This window comes from Heptranchias perlo, chromosome 9 (genome assembly GCF_035084215.1).
Source record: "Heptranchias perlo isolate sHepPer1 chromosome 9, sHepPer1.hap1, whole genome shotgun sequence".
Classification (NCBI taxonomy): domain Eukaryota; kingdom Metazoa; phylum Chordata; class Chondrichthyes; order Hexanchiformes; family Hexanchidae; genus Heptranchias; species Heptranchias perlo.
In genome coordinates, this window is record NC_090333.1 from 61,641,510 (window position 1) to 61,664,279 (window position 22,770).

Below are 22,770 nucleotides of genomic sequence, written 5' to 3' on the forward strand. Positions count from 1 at the left end.
CCCTTCATTCACCTATCCAATCTAATCTTAAATGTTGACATAGTTTCTGCCTCAACCACTAGCCCTGGAAGTGAATTCTCTTCCTCAACTGTGTACAGTGGCTTCTCTGGTTCTCTGTTCTAAATCTCTTCTATCTGTGGCCCATTCTAGACCCATTAACTACTGGGAACATTCTACTGCTATCTACCTCGTCCCATCCTTTCATAATTTTAAACATTTTTATCATATCACCCTATAATCTGCACTGTTCTAACAAAAAAAGCCCCAGTTTTTTAAGCCTTTCTTAATATTTGTACTTCCTAATACCAGGAACCATCCTTGTGAAAGTGTTGGAAAATAAAGCATAGTTACAGAATCCATTATCACAATTTTTTACATTTCACCTGCTTTAAGTACACAAAATATAGCTTCAGTCCAAGTTGTAAATTTGTTGCAATTCATGGTACTGAAAATCTCTCTTCCCCAAAGACATAGTGCACTTTGGAGAGTTAAAAAGCCTCAGGTAATGAATTGATAGCTATATGATGGTCCATGCCAGCAACATACTCTATTATTTTAATGATAGAAGTTAAAATCTTATTGACCTTGGTTGGAACCCAATTCACATAACAGTACTATTTTGAAATGTTAACTGTTGCACTGGACCGGTGGCCTCTTGCTTTCTTAGAATCCTGAATATGTGACACATAGGGTTCGATAATAAGAGCCTGCGAATATTGAAAGTATGACTCATTCACTCACAGAAGCTTGAGGTTCATATCCCTCCTTCCATGCACAAAAACCCAACCACGTTAAACACAATTGCAAAGTACATGATTTTGTTTGCTGTCGTGGCCCTCCACAATCATTGTTTTGGTAAAGTCACTGGATTTCAAAATTCTAGTGAGATTCAGAAGGTTTCTTCCCTCAAATTCAGTCTCTTGGAATTGTTGCAAAACCTCTCAATTTCCTAAAAGGTACTTCATTATGGACTGAGAAAACTGGGGGAGGAAACAGGCAGAAGGACAAAATGTATTTTGGTTTTGACGAGAAGAAGAAACAACAACCACTTGCATTTATATAGCGCCTTTAACGTAGTAAAACATCCCAAGGCGCTTCACAGGCATGTTAACAAACAAAATTTGACACCGAGCCACATAAGGAGATATTAGGATGGATGACCAAAAGCTGGGTCAAAGATATATGTTTTAAGGAGCATCTTAAAGGAGTAGAAAGAGATGAAGAGGCAAAGAGGTTTAAGTAGGGAATTCCAGAGCTTAGGGCCTAGGCAACAAGAGGCACGGCCGCCAATAGTGGAGCGATTAAAATTGGGGATGTGCTAGAGGCCAGAATTGGAGGAGTGCAGAGATCTCAGAGGAGGTTACAGAGATAGTGGGGTGGGGGGTGGGGGGGCATGGAGGGATTTGAAAACAAGGATGAGAATTTTAAAATCGAGGCGTTCCTGGACTGGGAGCCAATGTAGGTCAGCGAGCACAGGGATGATGGGTGAACAGGACTTGGTGAGAGTTAGGATATAGGCAGCAGAGTTTTGGATGAGCTCAAGTTTATGGAGGGTGGAAGGTGGGAGGCCGGCCAGGAGAGCATTGGAATGGTCTAGTCTAGAGCTAACAAAGGCATGGATAAAGATTTCAGCAGCAAATGAGCTGAGGCATGGGCGGAGACAGGCAATGTTACGGAGATGGAAGTAGACGGTCTTGGTGATGGAGCGGATATGTGGTCGGAAGCTCATCTCAGGTTCAAATAGGATGCTAAGATTGCAAACAGTCTGGTTCAAGCTCAGACAGTGGCCAGGGAGAGGGATGGAGTCAGTGGCTAGGGAACGCAGTTTGTGGCAGGGACCGAAGACAACGGCTTTGGTCTTCCCAATATTTAGTTGGAGGAAATTTCTGCTTATGCAGTACTGGATTTCACCAAGCAGTGTGACAAATCAGAGAGAGTGGAGGGGTCCAGAGAGGTGGTGGTGAGGTAGAGCTGGGTGTCGTCAGCGTACATGTGGAACCTGATGTCATGTTTTTGGATGATGTCACTGAGGTGCAGCAGGTAGGTGAGAAATAGAAGGGGGCCAAGGATAGATCCTTGGGGGACTCCAGAGGTAATGGTGCAGGAGTGGGAAGAGAAGTCATTGCAGGTGATTCTCTGGCTACGACTGGATAGATAAGAATGGAATGCAGTCTCACCTAGCTGGATGACGGAGAGGCGTCGTAGGAGGATGGTGTGGTTAACCATGTCAAAGGCTGCAGACAGGTCAAGAAGGATGGAGGGGGGGTGGGTAGTTTACCACGGTCACTGTCACATAGGATGTCATTTGTGACTTTGACAAGGGTCATTTCAGGACTGTGGCAGGGGCGGAAACCTGATTGGAGGGGTTCAAACATGGAGTTGCGGGAAAGTTAGGAATGAATGAGAATGAAAGAGTTTAGAATTTTGTGCTCTTTGTCTTTACCATCACCAAATCCCCCACCATCAACATCCTGGAGGTCACCATTGACCAGAGACTTAACTGGACCAGCCACATAAATACTGTGGCTACAAGAGCAGGTCAGAGGCTAGGTATTCTGCGGTGTATTCTGGGTATTACTTCCCAAAGCCTTTCCACCATCTACAAGGCACAAGTCAGGAGTGTGATGGAATAATCTCCACTTGCCTGGATGAGTGCAGCTCCAACAATCCTCAAAAAGCTCGACATCCTCCAAGACAAAGCAGCCCGCTTGATTGGCACCCCATCCACCACCTTAAACATTCACTCCCTCCACCACCGGCACACTGTGGCTGCAGTGTGTACCATCCACAGGATGCACTGCAGCAACTCGCCAAGGCTTCTTCGACAGCACCTCCCAACCCATGACCTCTATCACTTAGAAGGACAAGGGCAACAGGCACATGGGAACACCACCACCTGCACGTTCCCCTCCAAGTCACACACCATCCTGACTTGGAAATATATCACCGTTCCTTTAACGTCGTTGTCAAAATCCTGGAACTCCCTTCCTAACAGCACTGTGGGAGAACATTCACCACACGCTCTGCAGCGGTTCAAGAAGGCGGCTCACCACCACCTTCTGAAGGGGAATTAGGGATGGGCAATAAATGCCGGCCTCGCCAGCGACGTGCACATCCCATGGATGAATTTTAAAAAACTGACAGGCTTTTCAGAACTGACAGTGACCAACTGCATAAACATAGCTGTCACAAGACACCGTCTATCTGCTCAAATAAATCTAGATTCTGGCTAGCTGCTTTGAACTTCAATTATATACACATCACTATGACATTTTGAGATTTTTATCTATTTGGCCTGGATGCAATCTTGGTTTAATTTATATTACGATGTTGCTATGAAGTTAATTTCAGTTCATAATGGGTTAATTCCCAAAGTCACATGCTATCTGCAACACTGATTAAGATCATTATTTGAAAAACCAGATCAAGTAGGTATCAAAAATTGTGTATTCTCACATACCCCAAATTCATTTCGAGACAACGGAGGATATTGAGTTACATAGAAATTGTAAAATGGAAACAGGCAATTCGACCCAACCAGTCCGTGTTCGTGTTTATCCTTCACATTAACAATGGGCCTAATCCCACGTGCCCGCCCTCTTCCCATATCCCTCTTTCCTTTAACCATCTATCTAATCTTGTTCTTAACAGTGGACACGGTCTTTGCTTCAATCACTAACTCCAGTCATGCATTCCACAGTCTGACAACACTATATGCAAAAAGTTTCTCTTTCTTTCTGTCCTAAATCTCTTTGAAGAAGTAACAGATTGTGAAGACAAGGACGATCTGCTGGACATGGACTTTCAGGAGGCCTTCGATAAGGTGCTACATAAGAGTCTGCATCAACTTGATCAATTTCATGCATCAATCTGAATTTCTAAATGCAAATTTCAGCTGAAAAATCTATCTACTTTTTCCATAATAGCTGCAGATGTTCTTGATTTGCTTTGAAAGACCAAGGGGTAAATTTTAACTCCCAAGAACAGGTGGGTTGGGGGTGGGTGGGCAGTAAAAATCCTCCCCTTTCACATCCCAGCTCCAACACGCCCACTTCCAGGTTTGACCCAGAAGCATCTGGATGCCTGTGTGTTTCTGACACCCATTAATCCCACCAGCTCTTGGAGCCAGTGGGACGATATTTAAAGGGCCAATTTAGGTCTTTAAAGTACTTAGTCCTGTTAACTTATTGTATATTGACTTGCACAACCATTTTAACTTTCCTTGATCATGTCTCCCGTGGCCTCTGAAACACGCCATGGAAGCAGAGGTGAGTTGCAGCCGACCCTCATTTGGACCTTTAAACCAATGATTGACACGTGAAGAAAAGGTGAGGTATTACAGCAGGGCAGTCAGTTCTCTCAGACAAACCTTTGGCTGGGAGTTCTTTGTGTTTAGACTGAGATTTCTCTGTTCCCATTTGGAATTCTTATGTTCACCCATATTTACCTATATTTTGGACCCCCTCAAACTGACAACATCAGGATAGGGGGCGTAATGGATTTATTCCACAGTACATCTGAGAAGGAAACACATCACCATCCGTGACAGGCACAACGTGCAGTTCTGGGACCTGCAGGTCCACAAGACACAGGTGCGCCACAAGGACCTGCAGAAGAGCAGAGAGGGGACAAACGGAGGGGCCGAGGTGGCAGGAGGCACTACCCATGTGAAAGGGTGAACAGGCAGAGGCTGAGCTTCCTGGACCTCTCCGAGAAGCAATGTCTACGAAGGCTCAGATTGAGTCGCCAGGTGGTCGCAGACATCTGCACGCTCCTTCATGCAGAGCTGCTCCCGGCTGGGCCTGGTGGCCACGCATCGCCCATCGCAGTTAAAGTCACCATTGCCCTCAATTTCTTCGCCTCTCAATCCTTCCAGGGCACCACTAGTGACATCTCCAGGGTCCCTCAGTCATCTGCACATAAGTGTATATGCTTGTTTGCCAGGGCATCTGAGTACGTTCACTTCCCCCGTGACGTCATCGGCCAGACTGAGAGAGCAGTGGGTTCCAACTCTCTGGCTGCCTTCCCGTGGGTATAGGACGCAATTGATTGCACACACGAAGCAATATAGGACCTGCACATGAGCCAGGAATGTTCATAAACCGAAAGGGATATCACTCCATCAATGCGCAGTCGGTTTGCGACCACCAGAGGAGGTTTCCGCAGGTGTGTGCCAGATTCCCTGGCAACTGCCATGATTCCTTCATTTTGCACGAGTCCAACATCCCGGCCTCTTCCACACACATGACAGACTTAAGGGCTGGATCCTTGGAGACAAGGGATACGCCCAGACGTGGCTCATGATACCTCTGAGAAACTCCACCAATGAGGTACAGCAGCGGTACAACGACAGTCACATCACCACTAGGTCTGTTATTGAACAAGCCATAGGAATGCTCAAGATGTGCTTCAGGTGCCTGGATCGATCTGGGCGAGCCCTTCAGTACTCACCAGCGAGGGTGCGCAGATTAATAGTCGTGTGTTGCGTCCCGCACAACATCGCTCAGCAGAGAGGGTTACAGGTGGAGGAGCTCGAATGTACTCATGAATCATCCTCATCTGCCGGCAACATTGTGGAAGAGGAGGAGGAGGAGGATGATGATGACGATGGGCACCCTTCGCCAGAGCAGCGACTGCTCGTGATGCCGGGGAGTCACTCGTATTGAACAGGTTCGCATAATGAGATCTGCAAACTGAAGATAGTGAACTACTCAGGTCGCTGGAACAACCACCAACACTGGCCCCCTTCCCCCTCCTCCGCTTGCACAAAACAGTCCTTCAACCACTCATACACCCACTGTAAACACGCCCAATGGGTGGTATCAAGTATTGGCGTTCATGATGAAGCACATGAAAAGCCAATTTCACAAAAGGGACTCAAGAATGGACTAGACATGGCAATGGTGGTGAGAATCATAACATTTAACGTGCATTTAACAAAAAACAAATATAAATGAAAAACATGATGTTTCGTCATACATCCTTGTGCATACCCTCGGTGATTACGAAACCTTAACCTTACTCTTCCACGTGGTGCATCCCCTGTGGCTTCAGCAGAGGTAGTGGCAGATTGCTCAAGTCCTGCACTGACTGCTGAGATGCTCACGGCCTACGACCTCTGGGTTTTGGAGCCAGTGAGGGCCCCGCCATAGACTGCTCCACCTGCATCTGTGCAGGGGCAGACTCAGCCATCGGGAGAGGAGGCAGCATTGCGGGTACTGTTGAGGGAGGGGGGCAACGGGTGAGATGTGGGAACGCTTTAAGTGGAGTTCCCACTTCCATGTCCCCTTTTACCATCATCTCTCTCCTGGGCCAGCGCAACATCACTCCTACCACCCTGCTGGACAACAGCTTGAAGCACATCTGTGACGCATTCTAAGGCCATGGCTGAAGTATCTGTCTGCCTGTTTAAGGCGGCAGAAAAGTTGGCATCCTGAGTCCGCACGGCTGTTATCATGGCCTGAATGGACTCATTTGTGAGCCGTGCTTGAAATTCAATGGAGGCTGCCATTCTCTCCATCACAGACATTCCCGCACTTACCTGTGCCACCATTGTACTAATGCTAGAGGTGGACACCTCCATCCTCTCCGCCATTGTGGAGAGTGTGCGTGACACATCTTCTGGTACCTCGCAAAGATGCAGCTGTACCTCTATCATTCTCATTCTCAACGATGGCCACCGGGGTTCAGCATCTGCGTGCAGCTGAGCAGAGTTGAGTACGCCTCCGGACTTGGACTCTCCACAGCTGCCCCTGCCACCAGCATCTGCTCATGCTCACCAGTGAGTGGTGAATTACCAGGTGACAACTCAACTATCTGCCTAACAGGACCCACCGAAGTGTGAGTAGCTGTGCTGGTGCATGGCTGGATATGATGTGACGATGCGCCCTCAGAGGAATGGAGCTCCTCTGAGGAATCGCCCTCTTCCATGTTGCGTGCCTCTTCATCAATCCTTGAAGGCCCTGGAAGAGAACATTAAGCAATATTAATAATCATTGCACAAATTAACAGTAATGAAGAAAATAATGGCACTAAAGAATGACAAATCCCCAGAACCAGATGGTTTCCATCCCAGGGTTTTAAAAGGAAGTAGGTGAGAACATTGCAGAAGCTTCGACTATAATCTTCCAAAGTTCTCTCAATTCAGGAACCATTCCATTAGATTGGAAAATTGCACATTTGCTCTGCTATTTAAGATGAGAGAAGGAAACCAAAGAATTATCACCAGTTAGTCGGGAAATTACTAGAGTTCTGTAATTAAGGATAGAGTGACTGAACACCTTGAAAATTTTCAGCTGATCAGAGAAAACCAGTTTGGATTTGGAAAGGGCAGGTCATGTCTAAAGAACCTGATTGAATTTTTTGAAGAGGTGACTAAAGTAGTGGATAGGGGAATGTCTATGGATGTTGTTTATCTGGACTTCCAGAAGGCATTTGGTAAAGTCCCTCATAAGAGACTTAGCTAAAGTCGAAGCTCAAGGAATTGAGGGCAAATTATTGACCTGGTTAGGAAATTAGCTCAGCGGCAGGAGACAGAGAGTAGGGATAATGGGCAGGTATTTAAATTGGCAGGATGTGACTTGTGGTGTCCCACAGGGATCTGTGTTGGGGCCTCAACTGTTCACTGTATTTGTTAACGACTTAGACGATGGGATAGAGAGCCACATATCCAAGTTTGCTGATGACACAAAGATGGGCAGTATTGTAAGCAGTGTAGATGGAAGCATGAAATTACAGAGAGATATTAATAGATTAAATGAATGGGCAAAACTGTGGCAAATGGATTTCAATGTAGGCAAGTGTGAGGTCATCCACTTTGGACCTAAAAAGGATAGATCAGAGTACTTTCTAAATGGTGAAAAGTTTGAAACAGTGGAAGTCCAAAGAGACTTAGGGATCCATGTACATAGATCATTAAAATGTCATGGACAGGTACAGAAAATAATCAAAAAGGCTAATGGAATGCTGGCGTTTATATCTAGAGGACTAGAATACAAGAGGGTAGAAGTTATGCTACAGGTATACAAAACCCTGTTTAGACCACACCTGGAGTACTGTGTTCTGTTCTGGGAACCGCACCTTAGGAAGGATATACTGGCCTTGGAGGGAGGGCAGCGTAGATTTACTAGAATGATACCTGGACTCCAAGGGTTAAATTACGAGGAGAGATTACACAAACTAAGGTTATATTCCCTGGAATTTAGAAGATTTAAGGGGTGATTTGATCGAAGTTTTCAAGATATTAAGGGGAACTGATAGGGTAGATAGAGACTATTTCTGCTGGTTGGGGAGTCTAGGACTAGGGGACATAGCCTAAAAATTAGAGCCAGGACTTTCAGGAGTGAAGTTAGGAAACACTTCTACATACAAAAGGCAGTAGAAGTTTGGAACTCTCTTCAAAAATGGCAGTTGATGCTAGCTCAATTGTTAATTTAAATCTGAGATTGATTGATTTTTGTTAACCAAAGATATTAAGGGATATGGGGCTAAGGCGGGTTTATGGAGTTAGGTCACAGATCAGCCATGATCTTATTGAACATGTTTGAGGGCCTAAATGGCCTACTCCTGTTCCTATGTTCCTAAGTTAGTTTGCAATGAGCTAACTGAGGTGTGCAACAGGTCAATCATTGGTAACATCAATTCATGATGTGTGTAAGGGATGTTAAAATTCTGTCACCAGCCGTTTGCAGGCTGCCAATCTCTCCATCTATGACGGCCAGGCATTCAACCGTGCGGCTGAGCTCCAAGGCCTCCTCCTCCGCCTCTGTCAGGGGCACTATTTGTGGTGGCCCCCTCCAGTCATACTCCTCTCCCGTGCATTTTGCACTCTCTTCTACAAAGGGAGAAAGAACAGACGTGTGAGTGAGTGAAGGTGATGTGGTCACTCAATAGATGCATTGCTTTGAGTGAGGCTGCCAATGAAAGAGATACATCAGAGAATGAGTATTAGACAGATTCATCACATTGCATCAGGATTGGGGTGAGTGGGAGTGGTGGGTTCACAAATGGGGAGGTGAAGAAGTGTACGGAAAGTGAAGGGAAGTTGATGATGAGACTTAAGTGGGTGTGAGGAGTGATGTGATGGAGTAGGCTTAGCAAGACAGAGTGAGGTGGGGGCGGGGGGGTAATGAACACCATGGGATGTAGGTGAATCAGGAACTGTACTCACTTTTCCTGACCTGGTAAGATCATGAAAGCGCTTCCTGCATTGCGCCCATGTCCTTGCCACCATGCTCCTGCTGCTCAGCTCCTCTGCCACCTCGAGCCAGGCCTTCTTGGTGGCAGAGGCTGAGTGCTTCCTCCGATCAGCCAGGTACAGTATGTCCCTCCTGCTCCTCACACTGGCCACTATCAACTCAAGCGAAGAGTCATTAAACCGGGAAGCTGGCTTAGTTCTTTGATGCTTCATTTCTTCAAATTCCTTCTTTCTCCCTCAAAATCCTTGCTTGGATTAACCCTTTAAATACTCCAGTTCCTAGCAAGTCATTTGGGTACGCAGCTTGGTGATGCGAAACCTGGACGTTACATTAAGGGCCTTCAATTGAGTCACGATCGCTCAAGCCAACGCATGCAAAATGTTTCCGTGTTTTCCATGTGATTATTCATCCCCCCCTCTGCTGAATTCCTGCCGCCATGTTAAAATTTACCCTCAAACGTCTGGAAATGTAATCCAAAGTTATTTATTCACAAAATAGAGAACACTGTTGTGTATATTCTAGTCAAAGTGCAACCCGTGTATCAATGAGATACAATGGAGCCCAGCTAGCTTTCATGGGAACACAAGTATTAAGCAAAAAAAAATTATTCCACTCATCAGAGCCATTCATTTCAGTCTATACAGAATTGGCACTGTAAAGGGCTCTACTCTTATTAAATCTCCCGAGAAAGCCAACCAAACAATCACTTAATGGTTGTTAGTAGTTTCATTCAGGATGCTGAATTCATTTTTGATCCAATAATATCACTTATTTATTGTCACAGCTCACCTGATGTTATTTTCATCCTCCCAAATGAACTTTTAATGCTTTTCCTTTAGTTCTCCTCTCCCACACACTTTCCCAATTGAGGTGGTTAATGTAGGACTACTGCCATCCTTTGTCAATTTTGCTCTTTGCCCGACTGCCTCAAATCATTCTGAGCCAAGGAGGCTCCTTCACTCACTCACCCATTTTAGCACAGAGTTAACTCATTATTAGATAGGTGGTTCAGCACCATTTTCTGCCCTCTGGAGGATAGTCACCTAATCTCTGCTCAGTACCTTCTTCGAGTGGGACAGCCAAAGTCACCATATGGAGCACCATAGACAGTAGCACATCCTTTCTGTCACATGTGAAAAACATCCCATCTATTCAACCACTGCAGTGAAACTGTACATCAGACACCTCACCTATTCAACATGACAAGTTTTAATTACTGTTCAGGATGTTCACACATGAATAAATATCAAACTTCTCTTAAGGGCATCTACAATGCAACAAACAGCTGATTTAATGTTATATTTCTACCTTAATTTGCAGTTGTTGAATATTTCATGCTTGCCCTTTCCCTGTATTCTCAACTCTCAGAGGAGCACAGCAAGAGTCTGCACCATAGAAAAGTTCAGTGATGCTCAAGTGTTTCCTTAGGGACAGCCAATACTATGAAAATATTATTATATTAGGCAGACTATCTGCCACGTCCACTGTCACTACCAGCTTACTTTTTTTTAACGAGAGTGAGAATCTTTGCTGGCCACTAGGGAGTGCATTTGCGTAACCTAGGGTGACTCACCCATTGGTTGTCCCTTGTTACCTGTCGAGAAATGCCTACCTTCACTCAATGCTTCCCTGATGAAATGATCAAGAATGTATAGGGGAAGGTGTCCACACAAACCCGCATGATATCAGTCTACCACACAGCACTATAGAGTGCCAGTGCACTGCGCCATCACACCACAGTAACCAACAGTGTTAACTGTACTCAGTCACAATAAAACAGAAGGCCTGGAACCAGACTTACGTAAACTGGACCAGTGGTCTTGTTCCTTCCTCCTGGCATGCCATCTTCACGAATAGCTGAAAAATAAAGTCATTCATTTCACAAAATGGTGTAGAACAGGCACATTCTGTCTTTACAATATAATTAATGAGGATTCTTCAATGGATCTTCCAAATTTCTTCACCTCTTCATGAACTACACCATTTTGCATTCACATGCAAGATAGCAAGTCATTTATAGGTTTGTTGAATTAGAAAATGTTTTTAACACGACTGCCAAATTGAATCATAATAAAAGCACTATGTTAATCTTGAAATTCAACTAAGATTCTTTGAGTAGCTTCCACAGTGCTTATATTATTGTGCTGCAGTGCAGCAGTATCAATTTCCACACATCAGTCTAAATTTCCTGTTGTTTAATGTCCAGTTTTTGGGTGTGAAGTGCACGTAACTGTTCGGAAAATCAGGTGGAGATCCATGCTGCTGGATCTTTGCCCATTTTTTGATCTGTCTGATTTTGCGCCCTTAACTATAATGGCTGCAGGAAATATCCGCCAGTTTGTGAGCACTCGACGCAAATGACAGAACATAGGAACATTAGGAACAGGAGTAGGCCAGTCAGCTCCTCGGGCCTACTTTGCCCTTCAACTAGATCATGGCTGATCTGCACCTCAACTTCATTTTCCTGCCACTGCTCCATATCCCTTGATACCCTTAACTAACAAAAATCTATCTCAGTCTTGAAAGTTCCAATTGTCCCCCAGCATCCACAACCTTTGGGGGAAGAGAGTTCCAAGTTTCCACTACCCTTTGTGTGAAAAAGTGTTCCTGATTTTGCTCCTGAATGGCCTGGCTCTAATTTTAAGATTGTGCCCTCTTGTTCTAGATTCCCCCACCAGAAGAAATAGTTTCTCTGTATCTACCCTATCGAAACCTTTTATAATTTTAAACACCTCGATTAGATCACCCCTCAGCCTTCTAAACTCAATGGAACACAAGCCAAGTTTGTGCAACCTGTCCTCATAATTTAACCCTTTAAGACCTGGGATCATTCTGGGAAACACTGGAAAAAACTGGAGCAGTCAGCGGTGCATCGTAATCAATCGCCAGCAGCCGATGTGGTGGAGATTCCACAACGACTGTTCCTGGACTACTCTGACATCTAATGAACATTCCCGGCCCCCCCCCACACACACACAAAACAAACCTCTCAAAGTCACGTCACAGTCCCGTAAAAACAACTCCTCTCACATGATCGGGTTGAGAACTGACAAAAGCCACCTAACAAATTGGCTCGTAGATCCAGGTGCCAGAAACCAGACTGACGTTAAGTGAGCATCTCAACTGCAGTAGCATGGGGACGATTTGCACACGACGATTTCTTTTGCTTGTTTGTTAATCGAGTTTTTGATTATTTAATCCACACCAGTCCTTCCATTTACAAGCCCATATAAAGAATGGCACCTGTTTTACCCAGGGCATGGCTTCGACTGCAGTCCCTATTACAGTGCGTAATGTTATATTGCTGCTATGCCAGAGTGCACAAATCAGGCATGGTGTTCTCTTAAAAGTCCACATGTCAGCCAATGGGCTGGATTTTGCTGTAAAAATAACGGTGAAGCTAACAGTTATTCGTGTGCAAATCGGACAGTAACTTGCGGCGACTGCACATGTACAGTTAAATGTGAAATCCAGATGTTGCTGTCCGAGATACGATGCTCCTCCAAAAGCTGCACGAAAATGGCATCTCGCTGTCTGACTCACCAATCAGATGTATTGAACAGCGTGAAGTTCCTGCACTTACTTCATAGATACAGACTAAACTCGCCACAGAAAGTTAGGGCTTGTCCATTCCAGTGTGAGTATCCTTTTAATGCCTCTTAGTTACAGCCAAGCAACCTCTCTGGCACTGAAAATTAACTTTTACAAGTGTTGAGAATCAATCCTTCAGCTTTTAATTATTGTTGGAGATTTTTTAAAAATTTAAATAAAAATGTTTTTTCTTACTGTCTCTTTTATCTCTCTCTCTTAATCCAATCTTTCTTTCCCTCTTTATTTTGCTTTCTGTACCTGATTTGACATTGAATTCACTATTCGAACTGACACTTCCTGGTTCAGTCTCTGTCTGGCTCATCAACGATTCTTCAATCTGATTGGTTAAGGGGATACACAGTTGCTTGCCCTGTTCACACAGGTCCCAGATGCTCTGTAGAGGGCACCGCGGTGGATCGTTAATTTAGAGTAACTTGCCGTGCAAAAGCTCATAGAAAGTCTCTGGGCAAGTGCAAGTCTGACCAATGACTGGTGCCGTTCGTTCGCTACTCACAGCAAAATCCGATCCAATGACTTTTGTGAATTAGGAGCAAGATTTTTTTTTTAAAAAACTGTGTAACAGAGCAAGAATATTTGCAGTGCAATATACAAGTTGTGTTATATAAATGGTTATTCAATGGGTTTGTCTTGCTGTTATTTTTTTTCTATAGCCCCATTTTTTTTTTAAGGAGGAGATAAGTTGTTTTCAGGGTATAGTTGGTTAGCTCTCTGACGTGACTCTTTTCTGGAACCAGGGGCTGTTGTCTGCACAGAGATGGGATGAAAGTATCCTCTCCACAAGTTTAAGGAGCCTGAGTGAAATAAGCTCATGCAATCTCAACTTTGCTCCCAGACCTCTTCAAAGTACGCAGGCCGGCCGCTGTAAGATACACCGATCTTCTGCTGTCTCCTGGGCTGGACAAGGTTCAAAGTGTGTACTGCAGGTATCTGGAATACTGGCAGCGCTATGTTACATTTAGCTTCCATACATCTTCCAATTGGCTGAGCCACTACTAACATGAGCTGTCTCCTCTCTTGAATTGACAGGCACTGCATCCAAGCGGGGGAGTGCTGGGTCGGGGTGGGGTGGGGGAGTGGTGAGGGGGCGGATGTGTGGACAGGGCAGAGGAATCTCTTATAGACAAATGTACACACAAGCAACTCGACAAAATCGCATTTTTTAAATAAGAGAAAGGAGAAATGGAGATAAAGAATCTAAAGTAAGGGATGCGGTCATTCTAGTTCAACTCCCCAAGAGAGAAACAAGTGAACCAATAAAAGTAATATTATTTTTATTGTAATATATAGAATAAATATTCCATATATTATATAAAATCATCACACCCCTCTGCAGTGGAGCTCCAAAGCGGTGAAGGGCTCTAAAGGGCCCTTGCCAACTGAAAGCCAACAATTCAATTTGTGGGACCCATCAAAGATCTGTAGCTCAGTGGACTGTTGCAGAACGATTGAGTCATGGCTGCTCCCTGGGAAATGGGCATTGACATGTAAAATGATCTTTCTGCAGTCGTTAACAATCGGCACCTTTGTAGAGTGGAAAACCTGCCACTCTGAGTCAGTCCACTTCAGTTACTGGGTCCTTTCCCCATGGAAGCAGGTGAAAGTGCTTCCACTTGACTTATATCACTTGTTTGAAGCATCTGTGACAACTGGCGGATTATAGCTGGTGTCCCCTGTTGTGGCCTGGACGGATTCTGTGGCGGTAAAAAGTGGAGGCCTCTGCAACCTTCGAAGCTATGGGTAGTGCTGTTCCATTCCTGGAGGTTGTCTGCAGCAGCAGATGGCAGCATTGGTAAGCTGGGTTTAACAAAAACAATGGCCCAGACTTTGCTGACATAATAATGGGAGCTAAAATACCCTGAGCCTCAAACCTAGACCTGCAAGTGTGTTTTGTACTCGCCCCATGCCCCGACCGTCCGAGACCCGCTGGGGGTTAAAATCAAGTCTGTTGTGGTAATACAAAGTAAAGGACTTAATCACGTTACAAATGTTAGTAGCCAGCTTTCCTTTCTCATCCTGACCTGGCTGAATCAGCGGCAGTTGCAATTATTTCCAGTTGCGTGTTGGAAAGCCACATCTCAATGATTCTCTGTTTTGCATTCCCACAGTTTGAGTTTCCAGATCTTGTGGGAATACACAGTTGAGGGAACATCCCCAGGATACACAGTTCATTCCTAGATGGAAGAAAGCTTGAAAGTCCACAACTGATCTAATATTTATGTAACTTTAGATTTGTCACAGGATACTGGTTTGAGGTTTCCTTGTGCCCGTAAGACTGTGAGACATTTTGTATTCAGATTGCAGAGTGATTGCAGCCCTAACCATTCAGAGAAAAACACCATGAATAAACAGGTCTATTTCCTGCCCGCATCCTGTTGACTGTCCCACGCTCTTAATCAGCGTTGAAAGGACTTGCCCTCAATCAAACTTATCTTCTCCATGTGGTAAAATAGAGTTCAAATGAGGATTACTTTTTAAAGTACATGCGCACCTTTTTTAAAGTAATGTCCTGACATGGAGGACGTTGGGACAGAACAGGCTCGAGGGGTTGAATGGCCTGCTCCTGTTCTTATGTTCCTAGATGCAATAAATATAAAGTCGTTTCTCTTGTTTGAGCTCCGTTGGGCAAAATTAAGTCTTCCTAAAAATGTTAACGAGGATGTGACAGTAACAACAGGCAGGTGTGGACTGACTGGTGATGCTTATTCTCTGCTGTAAATCTGACTGAGAGCTTTCAAAGTTCTACCCTGATATTTTCATAAAAGGGGTTTGAGATGTTTACAATTGCAAATGAGAGTCCAACTGCTTGTTCGTCACAGCTTTGACTCCTATTTATCCATCTATCTAAATATCTATTTGTCTATAATATATAAAAAGTCTTGTGCCTAATGCATAGTTCCTCTTTGTTATGCTTAGTTCCTGTGTCCTGATTTTCTCACTCATGCCTTTGTATTATTTTTAATTGTAAACTAAGATGTGCTTACCATGATACTTATCTTTTGGTCCTCCAATGCTAGGTGGCGCCATCACTCCTCCAAGGTCCATCTTCCAGATCAGCTGCAGGTAGGTGTTGTTTAAATGTTATGATCCTGAAATTCCTGGTGGGGGGTTTTGCTCCACCGGTGCAAGTTCAGTGGAGCAGAACCCTGGCCTGGCCTGGCCCGAGACTGCAGACACAGTCTCAAATTCTGAGCACGGGGTCATTTACCTGGTCAAGGTGGGATACCAGGGCCCACAAGAGCACAACAGCAGCATCCACCCTTGCAATGTAAAGGACCCAGCCAAGTGTACAGAGCATCTTCAAGACCAACAGAAAATAGCATTAATTCCTCAATACTCGCAGGAGTCACATTTAAAGAAAGTATCAATGAGAAAGAAAGCCAATCTGACCTGTAATTGACCTGAAGGACTGCCCAAGAACAATTAGCCTCTAATTGACCCAGGAAGATACAGTAATTAGATCTTGTGGATTTAAAGAGACACCCTAAATTACACAGAGCTGCACTTCAGTAGCAGAATAATTCATTGTACATTCATGGTATAAACCTCTAGTCCTTAGAAAACAGCGTTTATCTGCCAACCTAACATAATCAGTACCACAAGAGATTGTTGAGCAATTAAAAGTATTGTGTTCTTAATGAACTCCTTCCAAAGATAGTGAGGAATTTTTCCACAGATTAACACTACCTCTATTTTAAGCATAATTCTTGTCACTTTTATACTTAACCCATTAATATGTTCCCTAACCCTACCTGTAAATAAAACTTGCTATCATTTAAAAGTTGCTGATGTCAAAAGAATGGGGTATAAATTGGCCTTGGCGGTAGAGTAAAATGGGTGACAGCGAATCCACAGCCTGTTTTATGCAGGCCCGATTTTCTTCTTCATTTAAGTTAATAGAAAACAATATTGGGCAGGGTGTGAAATGGGCGGGGTCTACAACGGGCGAGGAGTGTAATTTGCAATAGGCGGGTGTGAAACGGGCGGGGTGTGAAACGGGAGGGGTGTCCAATGGGCGGGGTGTGAAACGGGAGGGGTGTGAAACGGGAGGGGTGTGAAACGGGAGGGGTGTGCAACGGGAGGGGTGTCCAATGGGCGGGGTGTGAAATGGGCGGGGTGTCCAACGGGCGGGGTGTGAAACGGGAGGGGTGTGAAACGGGAGGGGTGTCCAACGGGCGGGGTGTGAAACGGGAGGGGTGTGCAACGGGAGGGGTGTCCAACGGGCGGGGTGTGAAACGGGCGGGGTGTGAAACGGGCAGGGTGTGAAACAGGCGGGGTGTGAAACGGGAAGGGTGTGAAACGGGAGGGGTGTGAAACGGGAGGGGTGTCCAACGGGCGGGGTGTGAAACGGGCGGGGTGTGAAACGGGCGGGGTGTGAAACAGGCGGGGTGTGAAACGGGAAGGGTGTGAAACGGGAGGGGTGTGAAACGGGAGGGGTGTGAAACGGGAGGGGTGTGAAACGGGCGGGGTGTGAAACGGGCGGGGTGTGAAACGGGCGGGGTGTGAAACGGGCGGGGTGTGAAACGGGAGGGGTGTGAAACGGGAGGGGTGTGAAACGGGAGGGGTGTGAAACGGGAGGGGTGTGAAACGGGAGGGGTGTGAAACGGGAAGGGTGTGAAACGGGAAGGGTGTGAAACGGGAGGGGTGTGAAACGGGAAGGGTGTGAAACGGGAGGGGTGTGAAACGGGAGGGGTGTGAAACGGGAGGGGTGTGAAACGGGAAGGGTGTGACACGGGAGAGGTGTGAAACGGGAGGGGTGTGAAACGGGAAGGGTGTGAAACGGGAAGGGTGTGAAACGGGAGGGGTGTGAAACGGGAGGGGTGTGAAACGGGAGGGGTGTGAAACGGGAAGGGTGTGAAACGGGAGGGGTGTGAAACGGGAAGGGTGTGAAACAGGAGAGGTGTGAAACGGGAAGGGTGTGAAACAGGAGAGGTGTGAAACGGGAGGGGTGTGAAACGGGAGGGGTGTGAAACGGGAGGGGTGTGAAACGGGAAGGGTGTGAAACGGGAAGGGTGTGAAACGGGAAGGGTGTGAAACGGGAGGGGTGTGAAACGGGCAGGGTGTGAAATGGGAGGGGTGTGAAACGGGAAGGGTGTGAAACGGGAAGGGTGTGAAATGGGAGAGGTGTGAAACGGGCAGGGTGTGAAACGGGAAGGGTGTGAAACGGGAAGGGTGTGAAACGGGAAGGGTGTGAAACGGGAAGGGTGTGAAACGGGAGCGGTGTGAAACGGGCGGGGTGTGAAACGGGAAGGGTGTGCAATGGAAAGGGTGTGAAACGGGAGGGGTGTGCAATGGAAAGGGTGTGAAACGGGCCGGGTGTCCAATGGGCGGGATGTGAAACGGGAAGGGTGTGCAATGGAAAGGGTGTGAAACGGGAGGAGTGTGCAACGGGCGGTGTGTGAAACAGGAGGGGTGTGCAATGGAAGGGGTGTGAAACGGGCGGCGTGTGCAACGGGTGCAGTGTGAAACAAGAGGGGTGTGCAATGGGCGGGGTGTGAAACGGGAGGGGTGTGAAACAGGAGGAGTGTGCAACGGGTGCGGTGTGAAACAGGAGGGGTGTGCAATGGGCGGGGTGTGAAACGGGAGGGGTGTGCAATGGGCGAGGTGTGCAACGGGTGTAGTGTGAAACAGGAGGGGTGTGCAATGGGCGGGGTGTGCAACGGGTGTAGTGTGAAACAGGAGGGGTGTGCAATGGACCGGGTGTGAAACGGACAGCCGATTCATTATCCTTTGTTTGCGACACCACCCGAGACCAATTTATACCCCAGTGTTTTTGGGTAGTTTGACAATGCTGCATTGAGTTGCTGGCTATAAAGGCCATATGTTCATTTGCACATTTGCCAAGTGTCTCTGCGATTTGAGATCTGCCGCTCACATTGAGAAATGCCACACTTGACTGGAATGCGGTGACAATTTACAAAGTCATGGCTAGTTGCACTGATGACTATGCATGGGAGATCAGACTATATCAACACAGAGGGACCTCACCATTGAACATTACAAATGCTCCCCACATTTCCAGTGACCCTGGCAACTGACAGCAGATATAGATCATGCTCGGGGAATAATGATGCAATTCAATCTAGTAATTATCAATCCGGATACTTTAAATAAAGTTCTTGATATATTGGTAATTACGAATAATATCAACAGATGCTACAAACAAAATAATAAATATATACATAGCAAAAGGGTAAACCACAGCCAGCTCGATTACTTTTGGTTTGAAACTTTCTCTTGTGGCTCGTTTTGGTCCTTCAGAAACTTGGGGAGGGGGATTCAGTTCTGGGCACTGGCAGTTTCGCCCTGCTTTTCTCCCCGCTTTTGTTTTTCTACCATTGTTTTCTCCCCATTCCTTCTCCTCTCATCCAATCTGTCAACTTGCATTTCATCATTAATATTCTGCAGTAGTCAAAAAAAGAGGCTCAAGTTTCTTTTCAGATGATGCATCCAATCCAACCAAGCAACAGTACTGGCCTTTTAACAACAACTTGTATTTATATAGCGCCTTTAACGTAGTAAAACGTCCCAAGGTGCTTCACGGGCGTAATTATCAAACAAAATTTGACACCGAGCCACATAAGGACAGGTGACCAAAAGCTTGGTCAAAGAGGTAGGTTTTAAGAAGCGTCTTAAAGGAGGAGAGGTAGAGAGGCGGAGAGGGTTTGGGAGGGAATTCCACAGCTTAGAGCCTAGGATACAATAGACCAGGAAACAACTTTGAATAGTCAAGCTCATTTCTCCAGAATAAAAGGCCATCTCCTGCATGGAGATGCACAGAGTGAATCTCTGGAAAGCTCCATGGTTCACAACTGTTTTGCATTACAACAGTGTCACAGCAGAATCTATCAACAAGGTTCTTAACTACAAAGCTGAGCTTAGTCATGGCACTGGAGATACATTTAAGAATGGCTCATAATTTTTTCCAGAGCTAAAGATGCCTAAAGTATGAAATGTGCCCCAAAGGACTGAACATATCAAACCCCATGGAAATTTTAAAGGCTTTGATTTGGGCCCATGTCTGATGTTTGTGTGGCCTCAATCCACTTTGCTAAGAGAACCAGACCCCAAGAGTACATTAACCCTCTCGACATTTAACATTTTAAAAGCATTTTCTTTGCCTTCTTTAAGATGTATTTTCCTTCTCCTCTGGGTCTCCCTCCTCCCCAGGTTACGATGGATTTCCGACCTGGAGGTTGCAAACTTTTGTCACGACAAATGCCGTGGCTTAGGGGAAAAAAAAACCTTTTTCCAAAATTACATGAAAGACAAACTATTTCAACAATGATGTGGCTTGACATTTAACTGTTATATAGAGGGTGCGTTTATCTCAATCTAGTTTCTCTCTTTGCTGTGGCTCCTGCTGATTTGCCAGCATTTAGTTTAGATGCTGGAATTAATTTTTCGAGATAGTTGTAATTTTGAAGTCATGGGAACAGCTCAAATGATCTCAAATCTCCCAAAAAACCAGACCAAAAATTGGAATTAAAAATATCCCTGACATTTACAATAAAAAGTGCTCAGTCTGCTCAAAAAATAGATCGACTAGCCAAAAAAAACAGACAGGTGACAACCTGACCAAGGGGGCTCCGCCATTGCCACTCATGAGCCAGTCGCTACTGGATGCATGATAGGCTGGTCATCTGATTGTCCCTCCGTTTGGAGACAAATTGGGCCTCCACTCACTGCCCCTCCACTCACTAACCCCTCCACTCACTATCCCCTCCACTCACCAGCCTCCACTCACTGCCCCTCCCCTCACTGCCCCTCCACTCACTAACCCCTCCACTCACTAACCCCTCCACTCACTATCCCCTCCACTCACCAGCCTCCCCTCACTGCCCCTCCCCTAACTAACCCCTCCACTCACTAACCCCTCCACTCACTAACCCCTCCACTCACTAACCCCTCCACTCACTAACCCCTCCACTCACTAACCCCTCCACTCACTAACCCCTCCACTCACTAACCCCTCCACTCACTGCCCCTCCACTCACTAACCCCTCCACTCACTACCCCCTCCACTCACCGGCCTCCCCTCACTACCCCCTCCACTCACTACCCCCTCCACTCACCGGCCTCCCCTCACTGCCCCTCCCCTCACTACCCCCTCCCCTCACTACCCCCTCCACTCACTACCCCCTCCACTCACCGGCATCCACTCACTGCCCCTCCACTCACTAACCCCTCCACTCACCGGCCTCCACTCACTACCCCCTCCACTCACTAACCCCTCCACTCACCGGCCTCCACTCACTGCCCCTCCACTCACTATCCCCCTCCACTCACTAACCCCTCCACTCGCTAACCCCTCCACTCACTAACCCCTCCACTCACTAACCCCTCCACTCACTACCCCCTCCACTCACTAACCCCTCCACTCACTATCCCCTCCACTCACCAGCCTCCCCTCACTACCCCCTCCATTCACTAACCCCTCCACTCACCGGCCTCCCCTCACTGCCCCTCCCCTCCCCTCACTACCCCCTCCACTCACTACCCCCTCCACTCACTACCCCCTCCACTCACCGGCCTCCCCTCACTACCCCCTCCACTCACTACCCCCTCCACTCACCGGCCTCCACTCACTGCCCCTCCACTCACTAACCCCCTCCACTCACTAACCCCTCCACTCACTACCCCCTCCACTCACTAACCCCTCCACTCACTAACCCCTCCACTCACCAGCCTCCCCTCACTACCCCCTCCACTCACTAACCCCTCCACTCACTAACCCCTCCACTCACTACCCCCTCCACTCACTAACCCCTCCACTCACTAACCCCTCCACTCACTATCCCCTCCACTCACCGGCCTCCCCTCACTACCCCCTCCACTCACTAACCCCTCCACTCACTAACCCCCTCCACTCACTAACCCCTCCACTCACTATCCCCTCCACTCACCAGCCTCCCCTCACTACCCCCTCCACTCACTAACCCCTCCACTCACCGGCCTCCCCTCACTGCCCCTCCCCTCACTACCCCCTCCACTCACTACCCCCTCCACTCACCGGCCTCCCCTCACTACCCCCTCCACTCACTACCCCCTCCACTCACCGGCCTCCACTCACTGCCCCTCCACTTACTAACCCCCTCCACTCACTAACCCCTCCACTCACTACCCCCTCCACTCACTAACCCCTCCACTCACTAACCCCTCCACTCACTATCCCCTCCACTCACTGGCCTCCCCTCACTACCCCCTCCACTCACTAACCCCTCCACTCACTAACCCCTCCACTCACTAACCCCTCCACTCACTACCCCCTCCACTCACTGCCCCTCCACTCACTATCCCCCTCCACTCACTAACCCCTCCACTCACTACCCCCTCCACCCACTAACCCCTCCACTCACTAACCCCTCCACTCACTAACCCCTCCACTCACCGGCCTCCCCTCACTACCCCCTCCACTCACTACCCCCTCCACTCACTAACCCCTCCACTCACTATCCTCTCCACTCACCGGCCTCCCCTCACTACCCCCTCCACTCACTACCCCCTCCACTCACTAACCCCTCCACTCACTATCCCCTCCACTCACCGGCCTCCACTCACTAACCCCTCCACTCACTAACCCCTCCACTCACCGGCCTCCCCTCACTACCCCCTCCACTCACTAACCCCTCCACTCACTAACCGCTCCACTCACTACCCCCTCCACTCACTAACCCCTCCACTCACTAACCCCTCCACTCACTACCCCCTCCACTCACTAACCCCTCCACTCACTACCCCCTCCACTCACTAACCCCTCCACTCACTAACCCCTCCACTCACTAACCCCTCCACTCACCGGCCTCCCCTCACTACCCCCTCCACTCACTACCCCCTCCACTCACTACCCCCTCCACTCACTAACCCCTCCACTCACTAACCCCTCCACTCACTATCCCCTCCACTCACCGGCCTCCCCTCACTAACCCCTCCACTCACTATCCCCTCCACTCACCGGCCTCCA

At 47.2% G+C, this 22,770-nt stretch overlaps 1 protein-coding gene across 1 annotated transcript in view; it reads right to left on the reverse strand.

The window, feature by feature from the left end:
- The window catches only part of LOC137324916 (nuclear receptor subfamily 6 group A member 1-like), a 159,737-nt gene that overhangs the window by 129,620 nt on the left and 7,347 nt on the right, over positions 1 to 22,770 (reverse strand). Inside the window, exon 4 of the mRNA XM_067989608.1 lies at positions 10,999 to 11,054. Within this exon, the coding sequence (XP_067845709.1) occupies positions 10,999 to 11,054 (56 nt within the window). The remainder of the gene's footprint in view (positions 1 to 10,998; positions 11,055 to 22,770) is intronic.